Raw genomic sequence first — 27,748 nt, 5'->3', positions numbered from 1 at the left:
CAACATCCAGAACTATTTTACTGTGAGTCATCATCATTGTCAATAACAAATTGTTAACGATCAAACCCTCCCAGCAAGTCATGGTGCCAGATGCTAAAGGAGGTAAAATCAGGTCATTGCCCTTGAGGAAAGTTATATCTTATTAAGACCTTTACACGAAACTTAATGTCAAATCTAAGAACAGAGAACACTGTTGGTCTATGGTGATAACATTGGAGTTGTGGGATTGGAGAGGAAGGAATGGACAGAAGTGAGGAGGAAGAGCGAATAAGAGTTGTAAGGAATTGATAGGTTGTCAGAAGAGTCTAGAGTGCTTGTGAACAAGGTTAGTGAGATGAGTGAATGACAGAGAGCACGGAAGTGGTGGCACAGGCATTTTCTTCTCACATCCGTGACCCCAAGCTTAATGACATGCACGTCTTTTTAAAAGATATTTGCCAAGTGCATGCTTCTTAAAATAAACTTTCAAGAGTGAAAATACATTTCTTCTTCTTTTTAAATTTAGGAAGTAATGGTGGCTGATGATCTGGAAAGTGAGGTAGGATGATTAAATTTTACTTTAAAGCTGTAAAATATTACATAAATTGAAGAGAATATTGCAGTAGACATTTAAGTCCTGAATTGAGATGGAGACAGAATTCCTTTTTTGGTTAATTGTTTAAAAGGAAAAACAAAACCTATGTGTGACTGTAAAACTATGTTTTGAGAATAGCGGCATGGGTTATTGTAGGCATTTTGTTGTTACTCTTCTGAATGTCTCATTTTCCATGAGACTTGTCATGAAAAGATATAAAATTCTAAGCATTATAAAGAAAATGTCTGAAAATAATATGACTTAAAACCACAGAAATTTGAACTTTTCATAATGTTGTTTGTATATTGTGTATATTATTAGTATATTGGTATGAAGTTTGACTAATAGTTAAAAAAATCTACCAAGTTAGAGAATTCATTAACGATAGTGCTCAAAGTAATTCTAATGCACATTTTCTGTAATACATTTTTAACATGATTTCAAGCACAGTATGATTTTGTGCTGTATTTATTCCTTTCCATTTCAGAAAGAAAAGCTGAAGTCCCTTTTGGCAGCCAAAGAAAAGCAACATGAAGAAAGCCTAAGAACTATTGAGGCTCTGAAAAGTAGATTTAAGTATTTTGAGGTACAGAAAGCTTAAATAAAGTATTTTGTGTAACTTACAATGGAAGTGGTAAAGGGCTTGAAGTCAGACTTGAATTTGAATTATCACTCTCTCTTTTATAGTGTGACCTCAGGCAATTCATTTCAAGTCTCTGAGCTTTTTGCTGCTTTGGCAAAATTGGGGTGATTGTCCCTTTTTCCATGGAGTTGTTGTAAAGGTTAAATGAAATAATTGAAATTGACTAAACTAACATTTAGTTCAGTTCCAGTTTCTCTCCCCCAACCTTCCTCTTTGTCCATTTTTACCATTTCAAGACGTCATACTTTTACCTGTAAAATGACAGTGATTCTGATGGTGTTAATAAAAAGCATCATTTAAGTGAATAGTGGTGATTCCAGGATTATCTGAGAAAGAGCCTTGTGCATATACAAACTTGTTTGGTGAGGGTAGTGTGTTAATAAGGCTCAGATCATATATTTAACTTCTATTGACTCAGTTAGCTCTTAGTTTTTCCAAGACTGTGTTTTTCTAAAAACTTTTAATCAAAATATAATATATGTTAAAAAGTACATGTTAAAGTGAATAAGTTGAAGGATTTTCACAAGTTTCACAAATCAAACCTCCCAGATCAGGAAATAGCACATCACCTTTATCCAGAAGCCTCCTCATGCTTGCTCCCTGCACCAAGGGTGACAGCTCTCCACACCTGCAACTGTATAGATGTGTTTCACGAGGCCATAATACATATTTTTATAAATGTTGTTCAGCACTGGGATCCCTGAAGAGAGTAGCTGATTCAGTGTGAGTCTTTTATCTTTATTGTGAGCTATAACTCCAAAATACATAACAAAAGTCAGTTTTTTCTTTGTAAATAAAAAAAAAAAAAGAATGGGTACTGCTATGGAAAAGAATATAAAGACATGGATGAAACTCAGAGATATAATGTTGCATGAAAGAAATCAGATGGAAAGAGCACGTATTGCATAATTCCTTTTTTATGAAGTGCAGAACTAGATACAGCTAATCTATGCTGATACAAGGCTAATCTATGCTGATACAAAACTCATCTCTGCTGATAATGGTATTCTTAGCACCTGACCATCCTTTCAAACCTTTCTTTGTACATGTATGTGTGTGCGTGCTCAGTCTCTAAGTCGGGTCCGTCTCTGCAACTCCCATGGACTGCAACCCACCAGTCTCCCATGTTCATGGGGTTTTCCAGGCAAGAATACTGGAGTGAGGTGCCATTTCCACTTCCAGGGGATCTTTCCAAGCCAGGGGTTAAACCTGTGTGTCCTGTGTCTCTGGCATTGACTGGAGGATTCTCTACCTCTGAGCCACCTGGGAAGCCCCTTCTTTGTACATAACTTTTGTTATATACATGAATTCATCAGGTGGAATCTTATTATACATCCTATTTTGTAAGTTTTTGCATTCAGTATAATGGGGACATTTTCCCCAATCAAATGAATTTTTATGCTAGAAATGATCTTTAACCATTCATGAGAAAATTATAAGGTCCACTTTATTTGTGACCCAGTGTTTATGAAAGCGGTTATTAAAAACTAAGGAATCATAATTTGTAATATGGAATATCCACTGCTATCTCATCTCACTTGAAAGTCTTCATAAACTGCCACCAGCATTGCTGTATTATGTGTAATACTTAGTTCAGTTCAGTTGAGTTGCTCAGTCATGTCCAACTCTTTGCGACCCCATGGATTACAGCATGCCAGGCCTCCTTGTCCATCACCAGCTCCCGGAGTTTACCCAAACTCATGTCCATTGAGCCGGTGATGCCATCCAACCATCTCATCCTCTGTCGTCCCCTTCTCCTCCAGCCTTCAATCTTTCCCAGCATCAGGGTCTTTTCAAATGAGTCAGCTCTTTGCATCAGGTGGCCAAAGTATTGGAGTTTCAGCTTCAACATCAGTCTTTCCAATGAACACTCAGGACGGAGCTCCTTTAGGATGGACTGGTTGGATCTCCTTGCTGTCCAAGGGACTCTCAAGAGTCTTCTCCAACACCACAGTTCAAAAGCATCAATTCTTCGGTGCTCAGCTTTCTTTATAGTCCAACTCTCACATCCATACATGACTGCTGGAAAAGCCATAGCCTTGACTAGACAGACCTTTGTTGGCAAAGTAATGTCTCTCCTTTTTAATATGCTGTCTAGGTTAGTCATAGCTTTTCTTCCAAGGAGCAAATGTCTTTTAATTTCATGATTGCAGTCACCATCTGCAGTGATTTTGGAGCCCTAAAAAATAAAGTCTGCCACTGTTTCCATTGTTTCCCCATCTATTTGCCATGAAGTGATGGGACCAGATGCCATGATCTTAGTTTGTGAATGTTGAGTTGTAAGTCAACTTTTTCATTCTCCTTCACATTCATCAAGAGGCTCTTTAGTTCTTCTTCGCTTTCTGTCATAAGGATGGTGTCATCTGCAATCTGAGGTTATTGATATTTCTCCCAGTAATCTTGATTCCAGTTTGTGCTTCATCCAGCCCAGCATTTCTCACGAGGTACTCTGCATATAAGTTAAATAAGCAGGGTGACAATATACAGCCTTGACGTACTCCTTTTCCTATTTGGAACCAGCCTGTACCATGTCCAGTTCTGTCTGTTTCTTCCTGTCCTGCATACAGATTTCTCAAGAGGCAGGTCAGGTGGTTTGGTATTCCCATCACTTGAAGAATTTTCCACAGTTTGTTGTGATCCACACAGCCAAAGGCTTTGGCATAGTCAGTAAAGCAGAAATAGACGTTTTTCTGGAATTCTCTTGCTTATTCAGTGATCCAGCGGATGTTGGCAATTTGATCTCTGGTTCCTCTGCCTTTTCTCAAACCAGCTTGAACATCTGGAAGTTCATGGTTCACATATTGTTGAAGCCTGGCTTGGAGAATTTTGAGCGTTACTTTACTAGTGTGTGATATGAGTACAATTGTGTGGTACTTATTTTTATAGAACAAGTTTGGGAAGCGGATATTTTAGAACAAGGCTAATTTTATTTTGTAACTCATGCATTTGTTGTTGTTTGAGTTATCAAGGAAAGGTAATAAGTCCAAACTAAGTTTTTTGAATTTCTTATGTGCCATGGCCTCCCTTCACCCAAACATGTATAAGCCCATTTACTACCTATTGCAGACTCTAGTATTAAATATTAAATATTATTTAGAACAAAGAGCTTACCTAAGTTTACAGATCTTTTTCCATACCCTTGGGGCAATAAGTTTTAGTGGGACATTAATTTAGTTATTGAACTATGGGCCGTTTTTATCATGGTCACTTATCAGAGTTTGACACACAGCCATTAGTATGAATATAGATAAATACAGAAACATGATGTACATCTGCATATCTTTACTCTTGATGGTATAGTATTTTAATTTCTGTTAGGTTCTTTGTACTTGGCTTACTTGGGATAGGGAGCAATCCAAGTATACTTTAACTCAGTATCTAAATTTTCTCTATTATTCTCCTTTTCCTAACTGATGCATTGGTGGATTTATTATGAGCTATATGCAGCTCTTTGCCTCAGTTTTATTTCCTGCTCTCTGACTCTGTTACCTTCAAAGGTAATTGGTATTTTATAAATCTGAAATAAAGGGTTAGGCTAATGTTTCATAGTTGATGAGGTAAGGCTGCTCCCCAGCCGTGATAGAGTAAATTGATTTTTTGGTGCGAATGTGGCATTTCCTTCCTTTTGAGGTAAAGCAGCAGAGAGTACATGTTCAAAGTTGTTTCAGTTCATTTGGAGCTTGCTTTTCTTTTGAACAGTCAAAATTTTTTCTTGAAATACTTGTCTGCTTGTATTAAAATGCTTAGTGAAATAGTTTATTCCCAACTGATCTCGCTAATTGTGCTTTGCCTTTTTGTGAGTTCGAGTAGAATAATACCCAGGAGAAACAAGGAATGTTGAAAATGTGGTTTTATGACTAGATCATTTCGAGCTAAAATAGATACAGAATTTAACAAAATTGAAACAGTATTCATCTAAATGTTTTAATATATTCTTCTGATTTCAGAGTGATCATTTAGGATCAGGAAGTCATTTCAGTAAGTATAACAGTATAGATTATCATTACAGTTCACCCAGTTCAAGCAAAAAAGAATGTTTATGCCTCTTTATTTTATCTGACTATGTATGATACTCCTGCTGCAAAACTTCATCAACTACTTGGTATCTTATACCTCAGCATGGCACAGGGAAGAGGTTAAAAATGACTCCTATAGTCTCTTAGCTGAAAATCCGGTAATCACTAAGGCTCTGATTTTCCTTAGGACCTAAATTTTTAAACTGTGTATTGTACAAATTACCAAATTTGCATATTGATTGTTAAGACATTCAACCTGTTATATTTGGGACTTGCTCTTTATTGAAAGAGATGTAAATATAGTTTTCTGATGTGGAAAAATCTTTGGATATAGCCTCATGCAGGTAAGCATTTTAAAATTATTTAGATGTTCCATAAATACTTCTTTATTATTTTAAGACTTTACATAATTAATCTTCACTGTGTTTATTCTCCAATTTTAAAGTTTCTCTATAAAATCCAATTTTTTGCTCTCTATTGAATATTAAATTATTCCTTAGCTAAGTACAGTTGTAATATTTATCCTATAAATTGCAAATGATACCATTTTTATTTTGACTATAATAACATATTTTATAATAATCATTTAACTTATTTAGTCTAACAGTTTTACATAATTCTAAAAGCCAACTTCGTATCTACTCAAAAGAATATACATACTTTCCTTATGTATATAGAAAAATAAGTAAAAATATGGCCATTTTAGAACAGGATAATTTTATTTTGCAACTCATGCTTCTTTTTTATTTGAATAATAAAGGAGATAATAACACCAAATTAATGCTTAGCCTTCTTTGGTATGGATATTTAAGGTATCCTTTTTTTGGATTTATTTAGGGAAAGAAGATATGCTTCTTAAACAAGGTCAAATGTACATGACAGACTCACAGGTAATGTTTTATTTTAAAAAATATTTATAAAAATATTTGTGCCTTTTTAAAAAGAGGAAAGCAGCATTGTTTATTTATCATCTATATATACATTGAATTAAGTTTTCATTATCAAAGAAAAATTGGTCCTGTGGTCTTGAGTTTAATAAAAGCAGATACACTGTGTTTAGTGCCCTCTAGAGTATTTTTGGTGACAGTGACTTAAAAGATTTGAATTAAATTTCATTGTAATAGTAGGCCTCTATTCTTTAACAGCAGTTGGCCAACTCTTTGTATTTGCCCATTTATAGGGGAGACAGGTATGAATAATTCAAAAGGCATTTGTTTTGACTTTGAGATGTATTGTTCCTTGAATTCAAATGTATATTCTATATTTGGTAAATTTACCTCAAAATAAAGCTTCCAAGAGGGAGTGTTGTCTGATTCTATTACTTAACTGCTCTTCACTTTTAGTTTCCAGTGGATACAAGGTTTGCCTTCCTAGTACCTTCTATGAACTGCAGAACTGATAAATATTTGGGCTTTTAAAGGTTTTATATATATACCTTCATCATCCGTGGGCAGAGTGAATTAGCCTATATGATGTCTAAGGTCACTCTAAGTTGGAAACTTCTAAGATTCTAAGTTGAGAGAATGGATGTCAATTAACTGAATAATATTTAAGAAGATAAAATAAATATTTGATTGTGGTCAAATAAGTATGGAAATTGTGAAGCTGTGTAAGTAATTTGTTGGTAAATTATAGTAGTCTTAGTCTAAAGATAATTGGTAAGTTGAAAGCAGACTGAGGCTGAGAAATTATTCCATGTTGTTAATTTTCTTCTTTGGGTTTCCCGGGTGGCTCAGTAGTAAAGAATCCACCTGCTAATGCAGGAGACATGGTTTTGATCCCTGGGTTGGGAAGATCCCCCAGAGGAGGAAATAGCAACCCACCCTAGTATTTTTGCCTGTAGAATCCCATAGACAGAAGAGCCTGGCAGGCCATAGTTCATAGAATTGCAAAGAATCACACACGACTGAGCAACTAAGCACAGCATGGATTTCTTCTTCATCAATGGGAAGGCAGTGTTAATTGAAGTCAACAACGGTAAAACCTGCCTATTAAAATAGTGGGACATACTCATAGCACATGGCTTTTATCGGTACTTTAAAAGAGCCCTTACTGTAATAGGGTGGATATGGAAAAATAGAAATAGTTCAATTTAATATTTCATGGCTATATGTTCTGTGTTCTGGGACTTATGAAATGTTTCAGTGAGAACTTAAATTATACTTCTTTTTGTCAGCATTTAATAGAAGAAACAAGATGTTGATTCAATTTTGTAGTAAGAGTGTATGCTAAATTCTAATTTATCATTCTGTTTGAAAGAAGAAAAGATGTTTATATTTTGTGAATTGATTAATATCATTCTCTTGATTCTTATACTAGCTAGGTTTATTTTGGTATTATTTTTATAATTTTAACATTACACTGGAGTTAGCATTGAGGGAACTCAGAGGTCAATATATGTTATTAGATAATGATATGTCATTCTATAAAATTATTTGCCGATTTAAAATCACAAAACCCTTGCTTTTACTCAAGGGCTCTGATGATTTTCTTCAGAATTTGCAGTTCTAAGCACATTATGTGCCGCAAAACATAGAAATAGCAAATGTATTTTGACCAATTGACATTCATTGGTAGATATTATGAAAAGAGAAAGAGAAAAAAGTCCCCAGAGGCCACAACTGTTTCCTTCTTTGGTCTACCAGAAATACACGTAAAGTGAGCAGGCTTTCAAAATGTCACTGCATCAAGGAAATCATACCTAGAACTGTTTTTCTTACCTCAAAGATCAGTACTACTATATTTTGCTAATACACTAGTCTGGAAACCCTTTGGCTACTGATAATGTGGCAACTTTATAAGTTGGGTAAACAAGTGTCTTCTTCAGGCTTTTGGGATTGATATTTTATTGTGTTACTATTATTTTTGCAGTGTACTTCCACAGGCATGCCAGTCCATATGCAAAGCCGATCTATGTTAAGACCACTGGAGCTAGCCTTACCTAATCAAGCCTCGTATTCGGAAAATGAAATTTTAAAGAAAGAATTAGAAGCAATGAGAACTTTCTGTGATTCAGCAAAACAAGACAGGCTCAAACTCCAAAATGAACTGGCTCACAAGGTGGCAGAGTGCAAAGCCTTAGCGTTGGAATGTGAAAGGGTGAAAGAGGATTCAGATGAGCAGATAAAGCAACTAGAAGATGCCTTGAAAGACGTGCAGAAGAGAATGTATGAGTCAGAAGGTAAAGTGAAACAAATGCAGACACATTTTCTTGCCTTGAAAGAGCACCTGACAAGTGATGCAGCTACTGGGAACCACAGACTGATGGAGGAACTGAAGGATCAGTTGAAAGACATGAAAGTGAAATATGAAGGTGCGTCCGCAGAAGTGGGGAAATTGAGAAACCAAATCAAACAAAATGAAATGTTAGTTGAAGAGTTTAAGAGAGATGAGGGCAAGCTGATGGAAGAGACTAAGCGACTGCAGAAGGAGTTGAGCATGTGTGAACTGGAGCGAGAGAAGAAAGGAAGGAAGCTCACTGAGATGGAAGGCCAGTTAAAGGACTTGTCAGCCAAGCTGGCCCTTTCTATTCCAGCAGAGAAATTTGAAAACATGAAGAGCTTGTTATCAAATGAAGTAAATGAGAAGGCAAAAAAATTAATAGATGTGGAAAGAGAATATGAAAGATCACTTAATGAAATTAGACCATTAAAGAGAGAACTTGAGAATTTGAAGGCCAAACTGGCTCAGCACGTCAAACCAGAGGAACATGAGCAGCTCAAGAGCAGATTAGAGCAAAAATCAGGAGAACTTGGGAAGAGGATCACTGAATTAACATCGAAAAATCAGACGTTACAAAAGGAAATCGAAAAGGTCTGCCTGGATAATAAGCTCCTTACACAACAAGTACATAACTTAACAACTGAAATGAAAACTCATCATGTCCCTTTAAAAGTAAGTGAAGAAATGAAAAAGTCACATGATGTAATTGTTGATGATTTGAATAAAAAGCTTTCAGATGTGACACACAAATATACAGAAAAGAAGTTGGAAATGGAGAAGTTGCTTATGGAAAATGCCAGTTTAAGTAAGAATGTCAGCCGCCTGGAAACTGTGTTCATACCTCCTGAGAGACACAACAAAGAAATGATGGCTCTGAAATCCAATATCACTGAACTTAAGAAGCAGCTGTCTGAACTTAATAAAAAATGTGGTGAAGACCAAGAGAAAATATATTCACTCATGTCTGAAAACAGTGATTTGAAAAAGACCATGAGTCATCAGTATGTGCCAATGAAAACCCATGAAGAGATTAAAACTGCCTTGAGTAGCACATTGGATAAAACCAACAGAGAATTAGTAGACGTGAAGAAGAAGTGTGAAGATATAAATCAAGAATTTGTGAAAATGAAAGATGAGAATGAAATATTAAAAAGAAATCTGGAGAACACTCAGAACCAAGTAAAAGCTGAGTACATCAGCCTAAGAGAGCACGAAGAAAAGATGAGTGGCATGAGGAAGAGCATGAAGAAGGTCCAGGACAGCAGTGCTGAAATGCTGGCTAACTACAGAAAAGGCCAGGAGGAGATTGCAACCCTGCATGCCGAGATCGCAGCCCAGAAAAGCGAGCTCGACACAATACAAGAGTGCATCAAGCTAAAATATGCTCCGATCGTCAGCTTGGAAGAGTGTGAGAGAAAATTTAAAACCACCGAAAAAGAACTAAAAGAACAGTTATCCCAGCAGACACAAAAGTATCATACCAGCGAAGAAGAGGCCAAGAAGTGCAAGCAAGAGAATGACACGTTACAGAAGGAGATCCTCACTCTTCAGAAGGATCTGAAGGATAAGAGTGTTCTCATTGAGCATTCTCAGGAAACAGAAAGAGCATTAAGCAGAAAAACAGAAGAGCTGAACAGACAGTTAAAAGACCTGTTGCAGAAATACACAGAGGCAAAGAAAGAGAAAGAGAAGCTCGCGGAGGAAAATGCCAAGCAGACTTCTGAGATCCTTGCAGCACAAACTCTTTTGCAGAAGCAGCATGTTCCGCTGGAGCAGATTGAGTCCCTGAAAAAATCTCTTAGTGGTACAATTGAGACACTCAAGGAAGAACTGAAGACTAAGCAGCGATGTTATGAGAAAGAGCAACAGACAGTGACCCAACTGCGGCAGATGCTGGAGAATCAGAAGAACTCCTCTGTGCCCCTTGCTGAGCATTTGCAGGTTAAGGAAGCATTTGAGAAAGAAGTTGGAATCATGAAAGCTAGCTTGAGAGAGAAGGAAGAAGAAAGCCAAAACAAAACCGAAGAGGTCTCCAAACTCCAGTCTGAGATTCAGAATACTAAACAAGCGTTAAAAAAATTAGAGACTAGGGAGGTGGTTGATTTGTCGAAATATAAAGCAACAAAAAGCGATTTGGAGACACAGATTTCCAACTTAAACGAAAAATTGGCCAATCTGAATAGGAAGTATGAAGAAGTATGTGAGGAGGTTTTGCATGCCAAAAAGAAGGAACTGTCTGCTAAAGATGAGAAGGAATTGCTCCATTTCAGCATTGAGCAAGAAATCAAAGATCAGCAGGAACGATGTGACAAATCCTTAACAACCATCACGGAGCTACAGAGAAGAATACAGGAATCCGCCAAACAAATCGAAGCAAAAGATAATAAGGTAATATTTTAGGGAAGCATGGCTTGGTGGTGGAAACCCCAGGGCAGAACTGCCAGGGTACGATAGGACTCTTTACTGTAGCACTCCACAAGACAGGTTTACCAGAGCATTGACAAAGGGACCATTAAATGCCGCCTTTTTAGTGTGACTATGGATATGCCAAAAACAAAAACAAAAAAAACAACACAGAGTTGAGAAAAAGGTAAAGTTACACAAACAGAAATCAAAAGCAGTTTTCCTTTTGTTTTCTCATCTGGTTCAGCCAAGAATTGTGGAAAGATAGGGAGACTCAAGATTCACTTGCCTCAAAAATGAATAATCAAAACCCAGGGGGTTTTAGGGCACCTAAAGAGTGGGAAGGGGAAAAAAAAATAAAACTATGTTTCTGGGCTGCAAGAAGCTGAAGACACTGCAGAGCCTCCCAGAATTTGAAGCCTCCCAGAATCTTGAAACTCACTCATACTAGTAAATTGAGCCTTCCAACTCACTGTACATTTTATCTTCCTTTAGACAGAATGTCTTTCCCCTCCTTTCTACCTGCTCAAATTCTCTTCATTCCTTAATGCCCACATCATCACTTAACTCTCCTTCCTAAAGCCTTCTTTGGCCGATCTAGCCTATAGTAAACGGTTCCTCTTCCAAAATGTATGTTGTGTTTTGGTTTTGACATCCATTTACAGCATATATATTACTGTGTCAGAATGATACAAGTGGTCTTCCCAGCCAGTTTTTAAGAGCAGATTCATAACTTATCTTTCCTTCTTACTGTTCATTCTCATTGCACAATTTATAGAACAGGTGCTCAATAACATTTTCAAAACTGGTAGTTGAATAAAGTATGTACTAGGAAGATGAGAAATCAGGGAGATTGAATGCAGGTTTATTTTACCCATTCAAATAATTATTAAATGCCTTCTACCTGCCAGGTGCTATGTTTAGTGCTGGGAATACAGTGACACAGCTGCAGCTTCAGCCCAATGGAGTGGTACAAGTACTGACCTTCTGACATGTCTGCTCATATGACCTAGAACTTTAGAGCTCTCATCTTGTTTGGAAATCAGTTATGAATATAATATGAAATTATAATAACAAGTTATTAATTTCCACTTATAATTGTTGCCAATTATTAAGCACATACAACATACCAAGGAGCTTCCCAAGTGGCACTAGTGGTAAAGAACTTGCCTGCCGATGCAAGAGACGTAAGAGACACAGGTTCAATCCCTGGATCAGGAAGATCCCCTGGAGGAGGGCATGGCAACCCGCTCCAGTATTCTTGCCTGGAGAATCCCATGGACAGAGGAGCCTGGTGGGCTACTGTTCATAGGGTCAGACACAACTGAAGTGACTTAGCACTCACACCCACATACCAAACATATATTATGATTTTACTTGATTTTCTAAACTATGAAAGATTTTCCCCGTACTGGGAGGAAACCATATACTGCACATACTGTTGAAACAATCTTGACAAAGAATTCATTCCTCAATTTTCTGGTATATAAAGGTAAATTTTGTGTCTCAGAGAATGAGCTCTGTGTAAAGATGTTCTTACAAGTGAATATGTGACTAATACATGTTTCTCCCACAACCTTTTTTCTTTTTCCATAAGATAACTGAACTGCTCAATGATGTGGAGAGATTAAAACAGGCCCTCAATGGCCTTTCCCAGCTCACCTATGGGAGTGGGAGTCCCAGCAAGAGGCAGAGTCAGCTGATTGACAGCCTGCAGCAGCAGGTCAGGTCCCTGCAGCAGCAGCTGGCGGTGAGTACCTGGGACCTGCAGGGCTTCATGCTGATATGTGCAGGGTCACCTTTGCTTGTTTGTAAAATCTTATTTAGAAGTCAGATTAATTTGTGGCTGTGTTCAGATCCAAGCATGTAATCATTTTTGCTAGAAGTTATTTATACTAATGATACAATATCATTTTTGTGTGCTTATTGTGTACCAGGCACTATACTAAGCATTTTATGTACTTGATCTTTAAACCTGATCTTCTTCACAGTCCTACAAGGTTTTATTTAGCCCCCCATTTAATTCTTAAGCAAACAAAGACGAAAATATGCCTGGGGTCATACAGCTAGGATTTAATCCTGGGACTTACTCCAAATCTGATAGCTTTCCAACTGTTGCAGACTCTAAAATATTGGTCCACTTCTTCCCTGATAGCTCACTTGGTAAAGAATCCGCCTGCAAGGCAGGAGACCCCTGTTCAATTCTTGGGTCAGGAAGATCTGCTGGAGAAGGGATAGGTGTGCCCACTCCAGTATTCTTGGGCTTTCCTTGTGGCTCAGCTGGTAAGGAATCTGCCTGCAATGTGGGAGACCTGGGTTCGATCCTTGGGTTGGGAAGATTTCCTGGAGAAGGGAAAGGCTACCCACTCCAGTATTCTGGCCTGGAGAATTCCATGGATGGTATAGTCCTTGGGGTCACAAAGAGTCAGACATGATTGAGCGACTTTCACTTTCACTTTCAAACTAAAGGAAGCTTCCCAGGTGGCACAATGGTAAAGAACCTGCCTGCCAGTACAGGAGATGCAGGAGACCAGAGTTTGATCCCTGAGTCAGGGAGATCCCCTGGGGTAGGAAATGGCAACCTATTCTGGTATTCTTGCCTGGAAAATCCCATGGACAGAGGTGGCTGGTGGGCTACAGTTCATGGAATCACCAAAGTTAGACACGACAGAGCACACTTTAGTAATCTTTTATCCTTATGAATAAAGGTAGGCATTCCTATGGTTTTTATACATTATATCCTTATATGTTAAAAGAAAATATCTATTTGTATGTATATATATATATATGTATACATTCATAAATACCTGTGTGGATATGTATCTCCTTTATATATTAAAAGAAAACATCTGGATTAAGAAGGTGAAGTTGGGAGCTCAGTTCTAAGCCCTGCCACTTAAAAGAGGGTGGCGTGATACATTCCCCTTAATCCTTGGCTTCCTCATCCTTAGAACACGATAATATGAACTGATTGCTTGCTTGTTCCCTTTTTTTAGTTGAATGAGCTGTGAGGCTAAGTAAAATGTAGCCCAATCAAATGTAAATTGTCAGGTACTATTTTTCTAATCTATAGGAATTTGTTGTGAGTTGTTTTTGAATAGAAGAAAGTTATTTTTTATAGTGTTCATTTTATAACACTCTTGGCCTACAGATTAACAATAACATATTGCTGATTTGGATCTTACCAAAAGGATGTGGTGGATTTTTCAGTATTTGAAAATATTTGTTTATGATTTATTATGTTCATGACACTGTGCTAAGCACTGTCAGGGATAAAGAGAGTACACGGTCCCTGTCCCCAAGGGATCTGGGTAGTTAGGCAAAATATATATCCATAAAAAGTAAAATAATGAGACAAAAATATCAAATATAGAATTGAGTATACGGTCCCGGGATCTAAGGGATATGAATTTCCAGGGAGGAAAGGTTACTGATGTGGTAGGAGCTAGTTTCAAAGAGGGAGGGAGTACCTGGGCTGAACTTGTATGTGGATGGTGTTTTAATAGGTGAAAGGAAAACAGAGTCTCCCTCAGGCAAAGGAAACAGTGTGAAGCAAGGCCTAGAAATGGAATCAAGTGGCATGTGTGCCTCAGGGTAGTAAAAGGGTGCTAGGCTGGCTAGTCTTGGGAGCTGTGTTTGAGGCCTAGTTGTGGAGGCTTTTGAGAATCAAGCTGATGAGTTCCAGTTCCCTCTTACAGATATGAGATAGTAGATATTAGATAATGAGGTGTCACTCAAGATTTTTGAGTGAAAAGTGATGTGAGGACAGAGTTACCTGAGTCTTAGTAGCATGAAAGGAAATAAAGTCTAGAGACAGGTGATGAGATGGGAAGTTTTTGTAATAATCTAAAGCATATGTTAATAAGTGTCTGGATAATTTCATGGCATTAGATGTGATCTAAGGCAATAATTTCATATTACCTAGGGTGAGTGGCATTGCTTTCACTGTGAATGTTTCCACACTTTCTTTAGAAAAGTTTATACTGTTGTTTTGCTATGGAATTTTGCATCTAGTGGGTCCAAGGTGGTTTGTTATCGGAATATAGGAGGAGCACTTTAATAATACTGCTGTTTAGAAGCATCAAGCCTGAGGACAGCATTGTTACAATCCTCCATGTGTTTGAAAACATGAATGCCGATAGTCTGACCTCCCCATCTTTCCACACTTGTAGGATGCCGACAGACAGCACCAAGAAGTAATTGCAATTTATCGGACACACCTTCTTAGTGCTGCACAGGTAAAGTAGAACTACTCCTTTGGATAGGATATCATTTTAGAGAAAATAATTCTTTATTTTCCAGTTAATTTATGTGAAAGTCATTGATGTTTAAAGTAGTTGTACCCCCATATGCTTATTTTAAAATAATTGTTTCTTTTAATCATGGGTTGCATGTCTTCCAGAGAAATTTACAAAGCTGTGTGGCAACACAGCATCTTAAATTTAGTGTTGTCTCCATCTGCTTGTCACTCATTTTGTAGACAGTTTGGCAACATGTGATGGCGGCACACGTTACTAGTAGCACTAGCTGGAGATACTGCCTTGACATCCACACATGGCTGTTGCTGAAAGAGGAGAGTAGGAAGAACTTTGCTGTTTCTTGGTAGCTCAGAAGTGTTTCTTTGAAATGTAGAGGATACCAAAAAAGTGACAAGTGTGCACAGAACTGTAATAATATAAGAAAACAGAGGTTCTGTTAGAATATCAGTAGCATTTATTTATTGAGCCTTAATCTCAGTGAAGCATAAGACCACAGATTGCCTTCTTGAGGGGTGTGATGAGAAAACTATTTAAAAAATCACACTAAGAAATATGTTTAACATATGAAGTGTTTTATACTTAATACTCTGTAGAAACACGATCAGCATCTCCAGAATTCTCAGGATAGATTTTTTGGGAAGACAGTCGAGGCAATGTTAAAATAGCAATAGCAGGTGAGATGTAATAGAAATTGTTTAGGATTTGAAGTGTCCACACTGAAAAAAAAAGAAGCGAATTTTTAGAAAAAGAACTAGGTAAAATAAAAAGGAAGAGATTTTTACAGTATCAGTTTCTTAAAAAGGCCTGCCTTTTCTGTAGGAGATAAAGAGGAAACCAATGGAAAAGGATGAATAATATGGTGAAGTCTCTTTGGCTGCTTTCTTTTGAGTAGATAGAAGATAAGCTGGGGTTTGAAAGTTGCTATTATTGAAATTATTAGAGAAGACTGTTGACAGGCAGCAGGATGGGGAGTTCTTTGGAGGGAAAATAGTAGAAAAGTATAGAAGCTCTGTGTTAGTGAGGGTGAACTTGCTTGGCTCTGATACTGGCCACGGCGGGGAACAGCATACTCAAAGAGAGCAAACCTAACAAGCCTATCAACTTTTTATCATGTATGCTTCTGAAATTCGAAATTATTTTCTTGACTCCTAATGAAACATAACAAAAGCAATTGGCATCTGAAATTGTCTTGCCTTCTGGCATCATAAAGTTAAGTAAGACATTCAGTTTAGTCAACTATGGTTAATGTTTGGAATTTAAACATCCTGCTGTTATAGAAACAGATTTTGGAAGCTAAACTTTTTATATTAATAGGAAGTGTTATGCTGAAATCCATTCAAGTGCTCAAGCAAAGGAAAAGGGAAGGGGGGGGTGGCTGTTGTAAGCCCACCATATTGATTTGCATTTAATCAACCTCTTGCCATCATTTTAACTTTAAAATGTCTCTTTCTAATTATAAGTGGATAACATTCATGTTAAAAGACCTCAACATAACTAGTAAAAGGGGAAATAAACAAGGAGGTACCATTTTTCACTGCTGGGATTGGCAAATATTAAACAAAAGGATAATCTGTAGCACTGGTCAGGGCATTGTGGAAAATGGACATTTATACCCTGTTGGTAGGAGTGTAGCTTGTCATTATCTCTGTAGAGGGAAATTTTGTAGTACTGAGGGAAATTTTGTAGTACTTAAGAAAATTTAAAAATTGAGCCTGCTTTTTTGACCCAGCAATTTCTTCTCTAGGAACCTGCCGTGAAAGATTGGAAACTCCATATATGCCTGTTGTTGAGAGAATGAATAAAGAAATTATGATACTTACATACAGTGGAATATTATACAGTAATTTAAAATAATTAAGGCAGGGAATTCTAGTAGTTAAGACTCTAGCTTTCACTTCCATGGACCCAGGTTTGATCCCTGGTTGGGGAACTAGGATCCTATAAGCCATGTAGTGTGTCCAATAAATAAATGAATAAAAATAAGCAATAACTTGGAAAAGATTTCTGTGACATTAGGTGGAAATACAAATTGCAAAATAATATATATGACCCTATTTATGTAAAAATATAAGCATAGGAATTTTCATTAATTACTTTTCTGATTAAAAAAAAACTTGGCAGAAGCAAAAGAAACTTTTCCTTGTAGTAGTTTACTTTGCTCATCTGTAACTTAGGCTGCCTCTATTATCTGAGCCATTAGTAAAAAGAGAGAAAGAAGTTTATCCATCTGTTCTCTGATACTAGACATTGAGAGTCACTGGTGTGCACTACTTTTACATTGATTGTCCTTCTTTCCATGATAGAGCTCTACTCTGTTTTCCAATAAAATGTTTAGAATGTCACCACGATGGTGAGGATTTAGCATTTGGTGAATCACAACCAATAAGGTCCTGTTATAAAGCCCCGTGTCTTAAGAATCTGTGTGTGAATGAAGATGACAACATAAAATACTTCTCCCCTCTTCTCTTTCTCCCCAGGGTCACATGGATGAGGATGTGCAGGCCGCCTTACTGCAGATCATACAGATGCGGCAGGGGCTCGTGTGCTAGTCAGCACCCACCAGTGCACGGTGGCTTTCCCTGCTGGTGCTGAGCATTCTGTGTGCAACTTCATGGCCTTTCTGGGCCTCGCTGTGCTAGTATAATTAAAATAAAGTGTATTTTGATCCATCAGTAGGTTTTTAATTTAGACAGATATGTTACTGAGTTCTTCAGTATCAGTTCAAATCTTATATTCTGTGTATGTTAATTTTACAATTAGACAAACAACATTAACACTTTGCCTTGGATTGTTTTAATTGATTGAGTACCCAGTAAAACCTGAGCCAACTGAGTGGGTCCATTCGAAGAGGGGTTAGGCGGAAATAATTATTTAAAGGTTTCTTCCAGAGAAATTAATTGGGTTGGGAGCCACTTTTAAGTGGATCAAAAGATCTTTCAGGTTTTCAGTCAAGCCATGAGACCTCATGAAGTTTCAAGGAACACATGGTAACTTGGCCAAGTTCCATTTTTATTTAAGTAACTTAATGAGTGCCTTTGACTTCTTTTGGAGGTACACATTTTTTTTCTTCTTACACTAGTAACATTTATGCCTTTTAAAGTAAATTTCATTTCACAGATGGTTTGCAGTGCTAAATTACATTTAGGTTAAGAACAGGCAAGAGTGGAATATATCAGGAATTCATAATAAAATTGCCTCATAATCTCCATAATGGTATCTTAATTTTCACTTGTGGTGACTTTTCTTGCCAGAATATGTAGAAAACTATGATTAATGGTATACTAGATTTTTCAAAGTGTCAAAAATTTTAGACATTTTTTTTAGTAATTACTCTGACATTTGCTACTATAGTAACCAAGCACTCATTATATATGCATCCTCCAAATGTTTTGTAGTTATTGTTAGGAAAATTGCACTAATGAGATTAATAATGTGAAAGGCAGTTTTCTTGCAATATTAGCATTTGAGAATGGATTTTAGAGGACAGATCTTTAAGGATTTAGACAAAAGTGCAGTAACATAGTAAACTGTAAGAATATAGCTAGCAAGAAAATAATGCAATTGGACATGTTTATAGTAAATATTATAACCAACCATTTTTATTATTTCTGTCTCCTTAAGGAAAGTTTATATGTTTTGTTATTTTATTAATATTTTATTTACAATTTAGATTGAAAATTACTAATTTGACTATTAGCAAATAAACTACACAAATGAATCATTTCAACCAGGTTTTTTTTTAATTGCAAATGTGCCTTAGCAATAATCTTTGAGTATCCTGAACTAGGTTTTTTGATCCCATTTTTGTGAATTACAAGAACAAAGGAACATCAGAATAACTTATCCTACCAAAGAATAAACTATCATAGTTCTTCAGTATAGAAACAACAGTGAAAAGTCAGAAATGGATTTATTTTTAATTCTTTAGTTAGGTGTACACAGTTTACATAAGCAATATTTAGATTCTTTAATTTTTATATTTAATGTTGTCCTTCAGCATGAGTTCTGTTTCATGAGTGTTAAGTCACCTATTGAAGCTCTAGAGTAGAGAAGTTCTTAACTGAATAATTTTCAGTGTTATACTTTCCTTATTAGGGATGATAACGGAACCCCTGTATGGGTTTATATATTTTTTATTTTGTCTTCAGCCATCAAAAAAAACATTTTCTGTGGAATATTGTTTTGAACATCCTTGTAAGAGATTTACAAGGTGATCAAGTCCATTTGCTATTTTTGGAGAATTTGGGGTAGAGAATGATGGGGTGCAAAGTACAGATAATGACACCTATTTTCAGTTAGCTATGTGGAATGCAATAGCAACTAACCTCCTTGAATTAATCTCATTTTCTCATTCATTCACCTTTGGATGTCAAATGCAGAGCTCGTACAAGCCTTAACAAATGAAACATATACAATGTGTGATGCTGTTCTCTTTGCTGTTCTGTATTCAGAAAGACTGTGAAGTCTGAACTTAGGCCGAGAGGAAGGTCAGTTGTCTAAGATACTAGTGCTTTCTGAAAGAATCACTGAATCCCTATTGGAATGCAGCCCTGCGTTGAAAGCTTTATTACTGTTTGTCGCTTGTTTTTTTTTTTTAATCACTCCTACTTCATCAGAAAAGTTCATTCCTTTTAACAGAGGGATAGTGTTATAAAGAACCTTTAAAATAAAATATTAATGCAATGAACATCTTAAAATTTAATAATGCAGTGACTCTAAGCACTAGCTCAGTTTCAGTTCAGTTCAGTTGCTCAGTCATGTCCAACTCTTTGCGACCCCATGGACTGCAGCACACCAGTCTTCCCTGTCCATCACCAACTCCCGGAGCCTACTCAAACTCATGTCCATCACGTTGGCCTTCTTTTCCTGCCTTCAATCTATCCCAGCATCAGGGTCTTTTCCAATGAGTCAATTTGTCTCATCAGATGGCCAAAGTATTGGAGTTTCAGCTTCAGCATCAGTCTTTCCAATGAATATTCAGGACTGACTTTGTTTAGGATTGACTGGGTGGATCTCCTTGCAGTCCAAGGGACTCTCAAGAGTCTTCTCCAACACCTCAGTTCAAAAACATCAATTCTTCGGTGCTCAGCTTTCTTTATAGTCCAGCTCTCACATCCATATATGACTACTGCAAAAACCATAGCTTTAATTAGATGGACCTTTGTCAGTAATGTCTCTGCTTTTTAATATGCTAATTTGGTCATAGCTTTTCTTCCAAGGAACAAGCGTCTTCTAATTTCATGGCTGCAGTCACCATCTGCACTGATTTTGGAGCCCCCAAAAATAAAGTCTGTCACTGTTGCCATTGTTTCCCCATCTATTTGCCATGAAGTGATGGGACCAGATGCCATGATCTTAGTTTTCTGAATGTTGAGTTTTAAGCCAACTTTTTCACTCTCCTCTTTCACTTTCATCAAGAGGCTCTTTAGTTCTTCTTCGCTTTCTGCCATAAGGGTGGTGGTATCTGCATATCTGAGATTATTGATATTTCTCCCAGCAATCTTGATTCCAGCTTGTGCTTCATCCAGCCTGGCATTTTGCATGATGTACTCTGCATATAAGTTAAATAAGCAGGGTGACAATATACAGCCTTAATGTACTCCTTCCCCGATTTGGAACCACTCTGTTGTTCCATGTGAAGTTCTAACTGTTGCCTCTTGACCTGCATACAGATTTCTCGGAAGGCAGGTCAGGTGGTCTGGTATTCCCATCTCTTGAAGAATTTTCCACAGTTTGTGATCCACACAGTCAAAGGCTTTGGCGTAGTCAATAAAGCAAAAGTAGATGTTTTTCTGGAACTCTCTTGCTTATTCGATGATCCAGCAGATGTTGACAATTTGATCTCTGGTTCCTCTGGCTTTTCTAAATCCAGCTTGAACATGTGGAAGTTCATGAGTCATGTATTGTTGAAGCCTGGCTTGGAGAATTTTGAGCATTACTTTGCTAGCGTGTGAGATGAGTGCAGTTGTACAGTAGTTTGAACATTCTTTGGCATTGCCTTTCTTTGGGATTGGAGTGAGAACTGTGGCCTTTTTCAGTCCTGTGGCCACTGCTGAGTTTTCCAGATTTGCTGGCATATTGAATGCAGCACTTTTACAGCATCAAGCACTAGCTACACCTGTGCTATTCTAAAATTTCAGATGTGTGTGTGTGTGCTCAGTCGTGTCAGACTCTTTGTGACCCCATGGATTGCAACCCGCCAGGCTCCTCTGTCCATGGGATTTTCAAGGCAAGATTACTGGAGTAGGTTGCCATTTCCTACTCCAGGGGATTTTCCCAACTGAGGGATTGAACCTGGGCCTCTTGCATCTCCTGAATTTGCAGGTGGATTCTTTACCACTAGCGCCACTTAGGAATTAAGCTTAATCTTTCTTATAGCTTGTTTTTTATTTAAACCTTTCCTCTTGTCTCTAACCAATGTTATACAGTTTAAATTTTTCTGTAATTCTAAATGCATTGGATCATTGGTGCTTTAAAAAGCTTGCAGCTTTAGAACATGAGAACTTTTTCCCCCTAGTGTTACCACCGTCCTTCTAACAAAGACCTGAATATTCGTCTCATACACGAGCTTCTTACCTACAGAGAACATGGTTCATGTTTTCAGTTTGCTTGTTTCAAAGAAGAAAAGGGAAGAGTTTCAAATTAATTTTTGGTGTCCATGATGACTAGATATATCAGTGCCTGCTTACACTAATGCCAAGTGGGTAATATTGACAGTAGTGATTACAAACTTCTTTTGACATATGCTTCCCCATGGTGGAAGAAAACTATTTCTTGCAGTCTTTTTATCTTCCTCGTCACTGGATTCTACAACCTTGTGGTGATCCTTTTCATCCTACAAGTTCTATGTATCAAAGTAAAGGCACCAAAATAAGGATTGAAAGAGAATTGCCTGCGATAATTGTGCAAATTATGGTTGCACACGTATTGTGGGGGAGGAAGAACCTGGACCTTGCTCCTAGCTGCTGAATGTTGTGAATAAATTTCAGAGAGGAAAAACAATTACTGTGAGTAATTTTCAGAAAAAGAAAAAAAGCAAACGGCACCAGAAGATACATCGTGCACAAAATGCTAAAGAGATGTTTCAGCTCCCACTTCATTCAGTGTTGTTCCCAACTAAACTGGATATAAGACTTTGTTGTTGGAAATTAAATTCTTCCTTATGTTTTGGGCTTGACTATTTGAAACAAGAGTGAGTGTCTATACTAGCCTCTCCAGGTACATACTAACCTGCTTCTTAACATGGCTCTGTTTCTTACTGCTTGTATGGATCTTTGGCTCATGAGAATCATGAATGTAGAGATTTAAAGAAAAAAACTGCAGCAAAGATGGCACTCCAATAAGACTCTCTGGGCATTGAGACTGTGTTTAGCATAATTGGACATGTGGCATCACTTACGCATTAGAGGGCATTTTCATTATTTATGGCTACATGAACAAACATCGATGATGAATGAATTCAACCAAAAAGGCAAGGTTACAAAAATGTCATATGTAAATGAAAAAGAGCCAGGACTTGTGAGGGTTGCTTCGCCAGTTATAAGTGTGTATCTGTATACACATACCTACATACACATACATATGTATAATGAAATAATAAAGGAGATAAACATCAATAAAAATAATGTCCCTTATAACTGATATTTAGCATCGAATTGTACTTAATAGGCCCGATTTTTATTTTATGTTTTAAATAGGTTTGGAGTTTTTTTTTTTTTTTCAAGATAGCAGTCCTGGGAATATTCTGAATTCAGGAAAGAGTTTAGAGAGGTTATTGCCTTGTTAATAATTTAGAGCTTCTATTGCTCTGCCAAGTCAGAAGATTAACATTTAATAGAAAAAAATTATATATCTATAATTCAGTCACGGCTATTAGATCGGATGGATTTTACATTAAGTGAAAAAGATGTCGAGCATTTAAGGACCATTAAACTACAGGACTCTTTTATTGGGTTTTAAGGCCTCCAAGCCCAGGTCCTGCTGTGAAGAGTACTTATTTTACATATATAGAACACATTAAGGATGGGAAAAGGGCATACATTTTAAAAGAAAATAGGCCATGAAAAAGTGTGATTTTCCACATTGTGAACAGCTACCATACAGATTCAGTCTTATTTTATAATAATTAGTTTTATGCGTCATTAAGTAGCTTTCTCGCAAACTGAAGGAACATGGTGCAGGCCACTTTAAAAGTGGTACCTGCAGGGTATCCCAGTAGCTGGGTACCCTCTGTTGACGTTTCACTTCGCGGAACCATATTTCTAATAGTTTCAGGTAAGCTCAACATTATAAAGAATTTAAGTTTGAAAATGCATTCTCTGGTGGTCCTTAAGAAGTGTGTGCGGGGGGAAAAAACCTAGAGAGAAATGACTTTTAATCAGTTTCTACTGTTCTCTACTGATGCGCACATTACCTACTAAAGGCTGGAATTCAACTCTTGAGAAAAACAACTCATCTATGGGAAGAGATTCTGTACCATCCAAAAGAGTACCATCCCCCCCTTTTATAATTAATTAATTAATTGGTTGCACTGGGTCTCAGTGATGGCACACAGGGTCTTTGTTGGGGCATGAGAGGTCTTTAGTTGCAGCATGTGAACTCTTAGTTATAGAACGTGAAATCTATTTCCCTGCTGCTGCTGCTGCTGCTGCTAAGTCGCTTCAGTCGTTTCCAACTCTGTGCGACCCCATACACGGCAGCCCACCAGGCTCCACCGTCCCTGGGGTTCTCCAGGTAAGAACACTGGAGTGGGTTGCCATTTCCTTCTCCAGTGCGTGAAAGTGAAGTCGCTCAGTTGTGTCCGACTCTTCGAGACCCCATGGACCGCAGCCCACCAGGCTCCTCCATCCATGGGATTTTCCAGGCAAGAGTACTGGAGTGGGGTGCCACTGCCTTCTCCGACTGGAGATCAAACCCTGCATTGGGAGTGTGGAGTCTTAGCCACTGGACCACCAGGAAGGTAACTGCACTGGCCCTTTTGTTAAGTGCATGTAACACTTGACTTCGTTGCAGTTAAAACATGACAAGCAATATCTTAAATAATATAAACTCTCTTTACTATTTACATCATACCTCCTGTCCCATCCACACCTCCAAACACTGAGGAAGAATTTTATGTAGGAGTATAAACAAGAACAAACAGACTCAGGGAGGATGGAGGAAAGGAGTTCATATAATTTGTAACTTTTTTCCCTACAATGTCCAAACAAATTGTGTGATTTTCTTTCTTGCTATTCTAGGCTTTTTTTAATTGCCTCTGACTAAAGTGGAACCTTCTGGGCTGCTTCAGAAATTCTCTTTAGGATTTAAAAATGAAGCCGATTCATATTCAGAATCTTCCTGCTAAAATCTGTTAAGCCAAAATAAAAATGACGGCTACTTAAAAATTTTCCCTCTTTGCTGTTGCTACAAAGATTGTCTCAACAGATTTGCGAGTTCCCATCAATGTACAATTAAAACCTCTTCCTTGTACAAATGGACAGGGATGAACCATCACAGGACTGCCAGCACATGTCCTGAGGACTGAAGTGTATACGCCTCAATCAAACAAAGAAGGGCTGCTCTCTTGAGCTTGGAGGCTTATTTTGTAAAAGTGAATTGTTCCAGTTGGCCCTAATCCCTAAGCAGTATAGCTCCTTTAAAGCCATCTTTATTCATTCACACCAATTGACACTTTGAGAAATTCCCCCAGCTACTGTTCATCTAAGTCTAAATATATCTGTTAGAGTCGAATGCGTTTAAGAGGATTTGCAATCTGTGATTATCCAAAGTACTATTCATTGTCAATATTTTTGGTGTGCCATAGCCAATCTTGTTATTATAACGTACATAGCCACTTAACTGCAGCAAAGCCCGACTACATCACAGTGACGGGAGTAACCTGAGGAGGGCTTGTCTCCGCTCCATGCTACCATTCTGCCACAGCTTGTTGTATGGTTATGAACACCAGGAAGAATTCCTTAATACGCTCCTGCTCTCCTTCCAGACCCTTTTGGGCAATATCACCCTCTGTGTTCTAAGCGGAGAGCAGTTACCAGGACAACAGAGAATCTGAGGAAGATTTAATTGTGATCTGATGTCTAACCAGAATAGGGAGCTAGTGCGTTGAATTTACATTTTGGGTTCCCAAGCAAATGTCAAATGCATATTTATTACTTTTTGCCCTACCTCATTACAAAAAAAGATTTTAAGGTGGCTTGCAATTTTTTTTTTAATATGGGAGAGGGAAAGAGGAGTGGTAAATACTAAAAAGACAGGAAAAACAAGAAACAGCTTCGGGTCTAGAAAACATGCCCTAAACACTATAATATTCTGCTTACGTTTCTGGAACTGGCCTCAATTTGACTGAACTTTCTAGCAGCCAGTGTAAGGACATGGACGTCACGCATGTGAGACACTGTCTCCACTAGGTAGAACACAGTTATTCCTGGTTCTGAAGCCGGCCAGCATTTCCCCCACGTGTCCAGCTTGTCATTTCAAACTGGAGTGAAAACTCCCTTCAGGGCACATGCAGTGGGATGAACAGGGCGCATCTTCCTAAGTGCTTCCATCAGATCTGATGGTAAAAGTTTAAGCTATTTTGTAATAATTTTTAAATTTTGGAATAATTAGCCTATGATATGACTGAATCTGAGTAACTATGGTCTACATTTTGGATCCATTTGGGTCCATGAGGAAGAATTTGTATTTTTCCTTCACCTTATATTTTACTAAACTACTGTTGATTTACAATATTGTGTTAGTTTTAGGTAGATAGCATAGTGATTCTGTATTTTTCCAGATTATGTTCCCTTATAGATGATTACATGATTTGTATATAATTCCCTGGGCTATACAGTAAACTCACGTTGTTTACCCATTTTATACATAGTTTCTGTTAATCCCGTACTGCTATTTGTTCCCCTCTTTGGTAACCACAAGTTTTCTATGTCTTTGAGTCTGTTTCTGTTTGTATATAGATTCATTTGTATATGGCTTCGCTAGTAGCTCAGTTGATAAAGAATCCGCCAGCAGTGCAGGAGACCCTGGTTCTATTTCTGGGTCTGGAAGATCCGCTGGAGAAGGGGTAGGCTACCCACTCCAGCATTCTTGGGCTTCCCTTGTGGCTTAGCTGGTAAAGAATCTGCCTACAATGCGGGAGACCTGGGTTTGATTCCTGGGTTGGGAAGATCCTCTGGAGAAGGAATCCGCCTACGATGTGGGAGACCTGGGTTTGATCCCTGGGTTGGGAAGATCCTCAATCATCTGTTGATGAGCACTTAGGTTGCTTCCATGTCTTGGCTATTATAAATAGTGCTGCTGTGAACACTGGGGTAAATGTATCTTTTTGAATTAGAGTTTTTATCTTTCCTGGATATATGCCCCAGGAGTGGGATTGCTGGATCAGATGGTAGTTCTATTTTTAGTTCTTTAAGAACTCTCCATACTGTTTTCCACAGGGCCTGCACCAATTTACAGTCTCACCAACAGTGTATGAGGGTTCCCTTTTCTCCACACCCTCTCCAACATTTGCTATTTGTAGACTTTTCAGTGATGGCCATTCTAACAGATGGCTCTCTCCCTTTTCTTGGTTGACAGATATTTCAAACAAATTTTTAAAGTAGCTGTCTGTCTGTGGTATTTTTTGCCTTCCATTCCGCTCTTTTTGTACATTCACTACCCGTGTCCCTTCAGGCCTCCTATGCTCTCACCATACCCTGAATCCTCCATTCTACACCCCCTTATCCAGGCCTAACATGGACTCCAATTTTCCTTTATCTCCCTCACCTCTATTCCAAGAAAAGTAATGGTGAAGCTTTCAGAGGCAGGAGTTAAAAAAGCAGTGTGACCAAATGAATACATTTGTAAATTATTGATAACATGTTAGCTACTATATAAGTAAATTTTTTACTTAAAAAAAGGTATGTTTAACCCCAAATAATGTTGTTAATTAGCAGATAATCTTAGAGACAGTAATAAAATTACTGGAAGAAATTCTGTTTTTAAGGGGAGAAGGAGATAATTTGTCACATGAGGAGCCATCTTGGCTGCCTGAGTTACCCCACCACGATTCCCTCTAAACTGCTCTTGCTTTTCAGATTCCTACCTCCCTCTGTATTTTTGATGAAAATCTCTAAAATGTTCTATGTAGCAGCCGATTACTTTTCTCTTGACACCAGCCTATGAACCACTTTTCCGTGTCTAGGGCATTCTCTGCCTTGTGTATCTTAACGAGATGAAGAGATACCTGCCCACTATAGAGGCTGCATATGCCAAGGGTTTGCCTTTCCCAGCATCCCGTGATGCAGGCACGTGACCCAAGCCAGGTAATTTTGCCAGCTGTGCTCTTGACTTTGACTAGGGGACTAAAAGTAAGAGGGGGAGATGGCACTAGTCTTTCTTTCTGGTTGAGGGACAGTTGGGGTTGCTCTATGACAAGTTCCTGGTGCTGAGATGGAGGTGATCCCAAAGATTACCATCTAGTCCTTGATGGGACCACTGTTGTCTTCTCCTCAGACTTTCAAATATGATTTGGAAGATTTTTTCTGTTCACTCAGGTCCAAGTCTGGTTTTCCACCTTCTCTATAACTCAATGAGCTACCAAATACATTTTAAAAATTATTATTTAAAACAATTTTTTTTAATCCAGTGC

The 27,748-nt window shown here is 37.8% G+C and overlaps 1 protein-coding gene and 1 long non-coding RNA gene across 31 annotated transcripts in view; one reads left to right on the top strand and one right to left on the bottom strand.

Annotated features, from left to right (window-relative positions):
• UACA (uveal autoantigen with coiled-coil domains and ankyrin repeats) overlaps positions 1-17,789 on the top strand; it is a 107,880-nt gene extending 90,091 nt beyond the window's left edge. For 16 of the 30 annotated variants that reach the window (XM_081506190.1, XM_081506201.1, XM_081506181.1 and 13 more), the window contains 8 exons: positions 506-538; positions 1,062-1,160; positions 5,165-5,195; positions 6,071-6,123; positions 8,105-10,843; positions 12,456-12,608; positions 15,031-15,096; positions 17,595-17,789. In XM_081506190.1, the coding sequence (XP_081362316.1) occupies positions 506-538; positions 1,062-1,160; positions 5,165-5,195; positions 6,071-6,123; positions 8,105-10,843; positions 12,456-12,608; positions 15,031-15,096; positions 17,595-17,666 (3,246 nt within the window). In that variant the 3' untranslated portion in view covers positions 17,667-17,789. Of the gene's footprint in view, positions 1-505; positions 539-1,061; positions 1,161-5,164; positions 5,208-6,045; positions 6,124-8,104; positions 10,844-12,455; positions 12,609-15,030; positions 15,097-17,594 lie in introns of all 30 variants that reach the window. The other 14 variants (XM_081506210.1, XM_081506185.1, XM_081506194.1 and 11 more) reach the window with 3 other exon arrangements.
• LOC145512508 (uncharacterized) lies at positions 15,131-25,134 on the bottom strand. Its single transcript, XR_014058570.1, has 2 exons — positions 24,946-25,134; positions 15,131-15,523 (listed from the first exon to the last, which is right to left on the bottom strand). It is a non-coding gene; the product is annotated as an uncharacterized LOC145512508 (long non-coding RNA).
• Positions 25,135-27,748: the final 2,614 nt, after the last annotated feature.

This window comes from Giraffa tippelskirchi, chromosome 7 (assembly GCF_054371585.1).
Source record: "Giraffa tippelskirchi isolate mGirTip1 chromosome 7, T2T-mGirTip1v1.2.pri, whole genome shotgun sequence".
Lineage (NCBI taxonomy): Eukaryota > Metazoa > Chordata > Mammalia > Artiodactyla > Giraffidae > Giraffa > Giraffa tippelskirchi.
The sequence above is the reverse complement of the archived record's forward strand: the minus strand, read 5'-3'. Positions and strand labels throughout refer to the sequence as shown.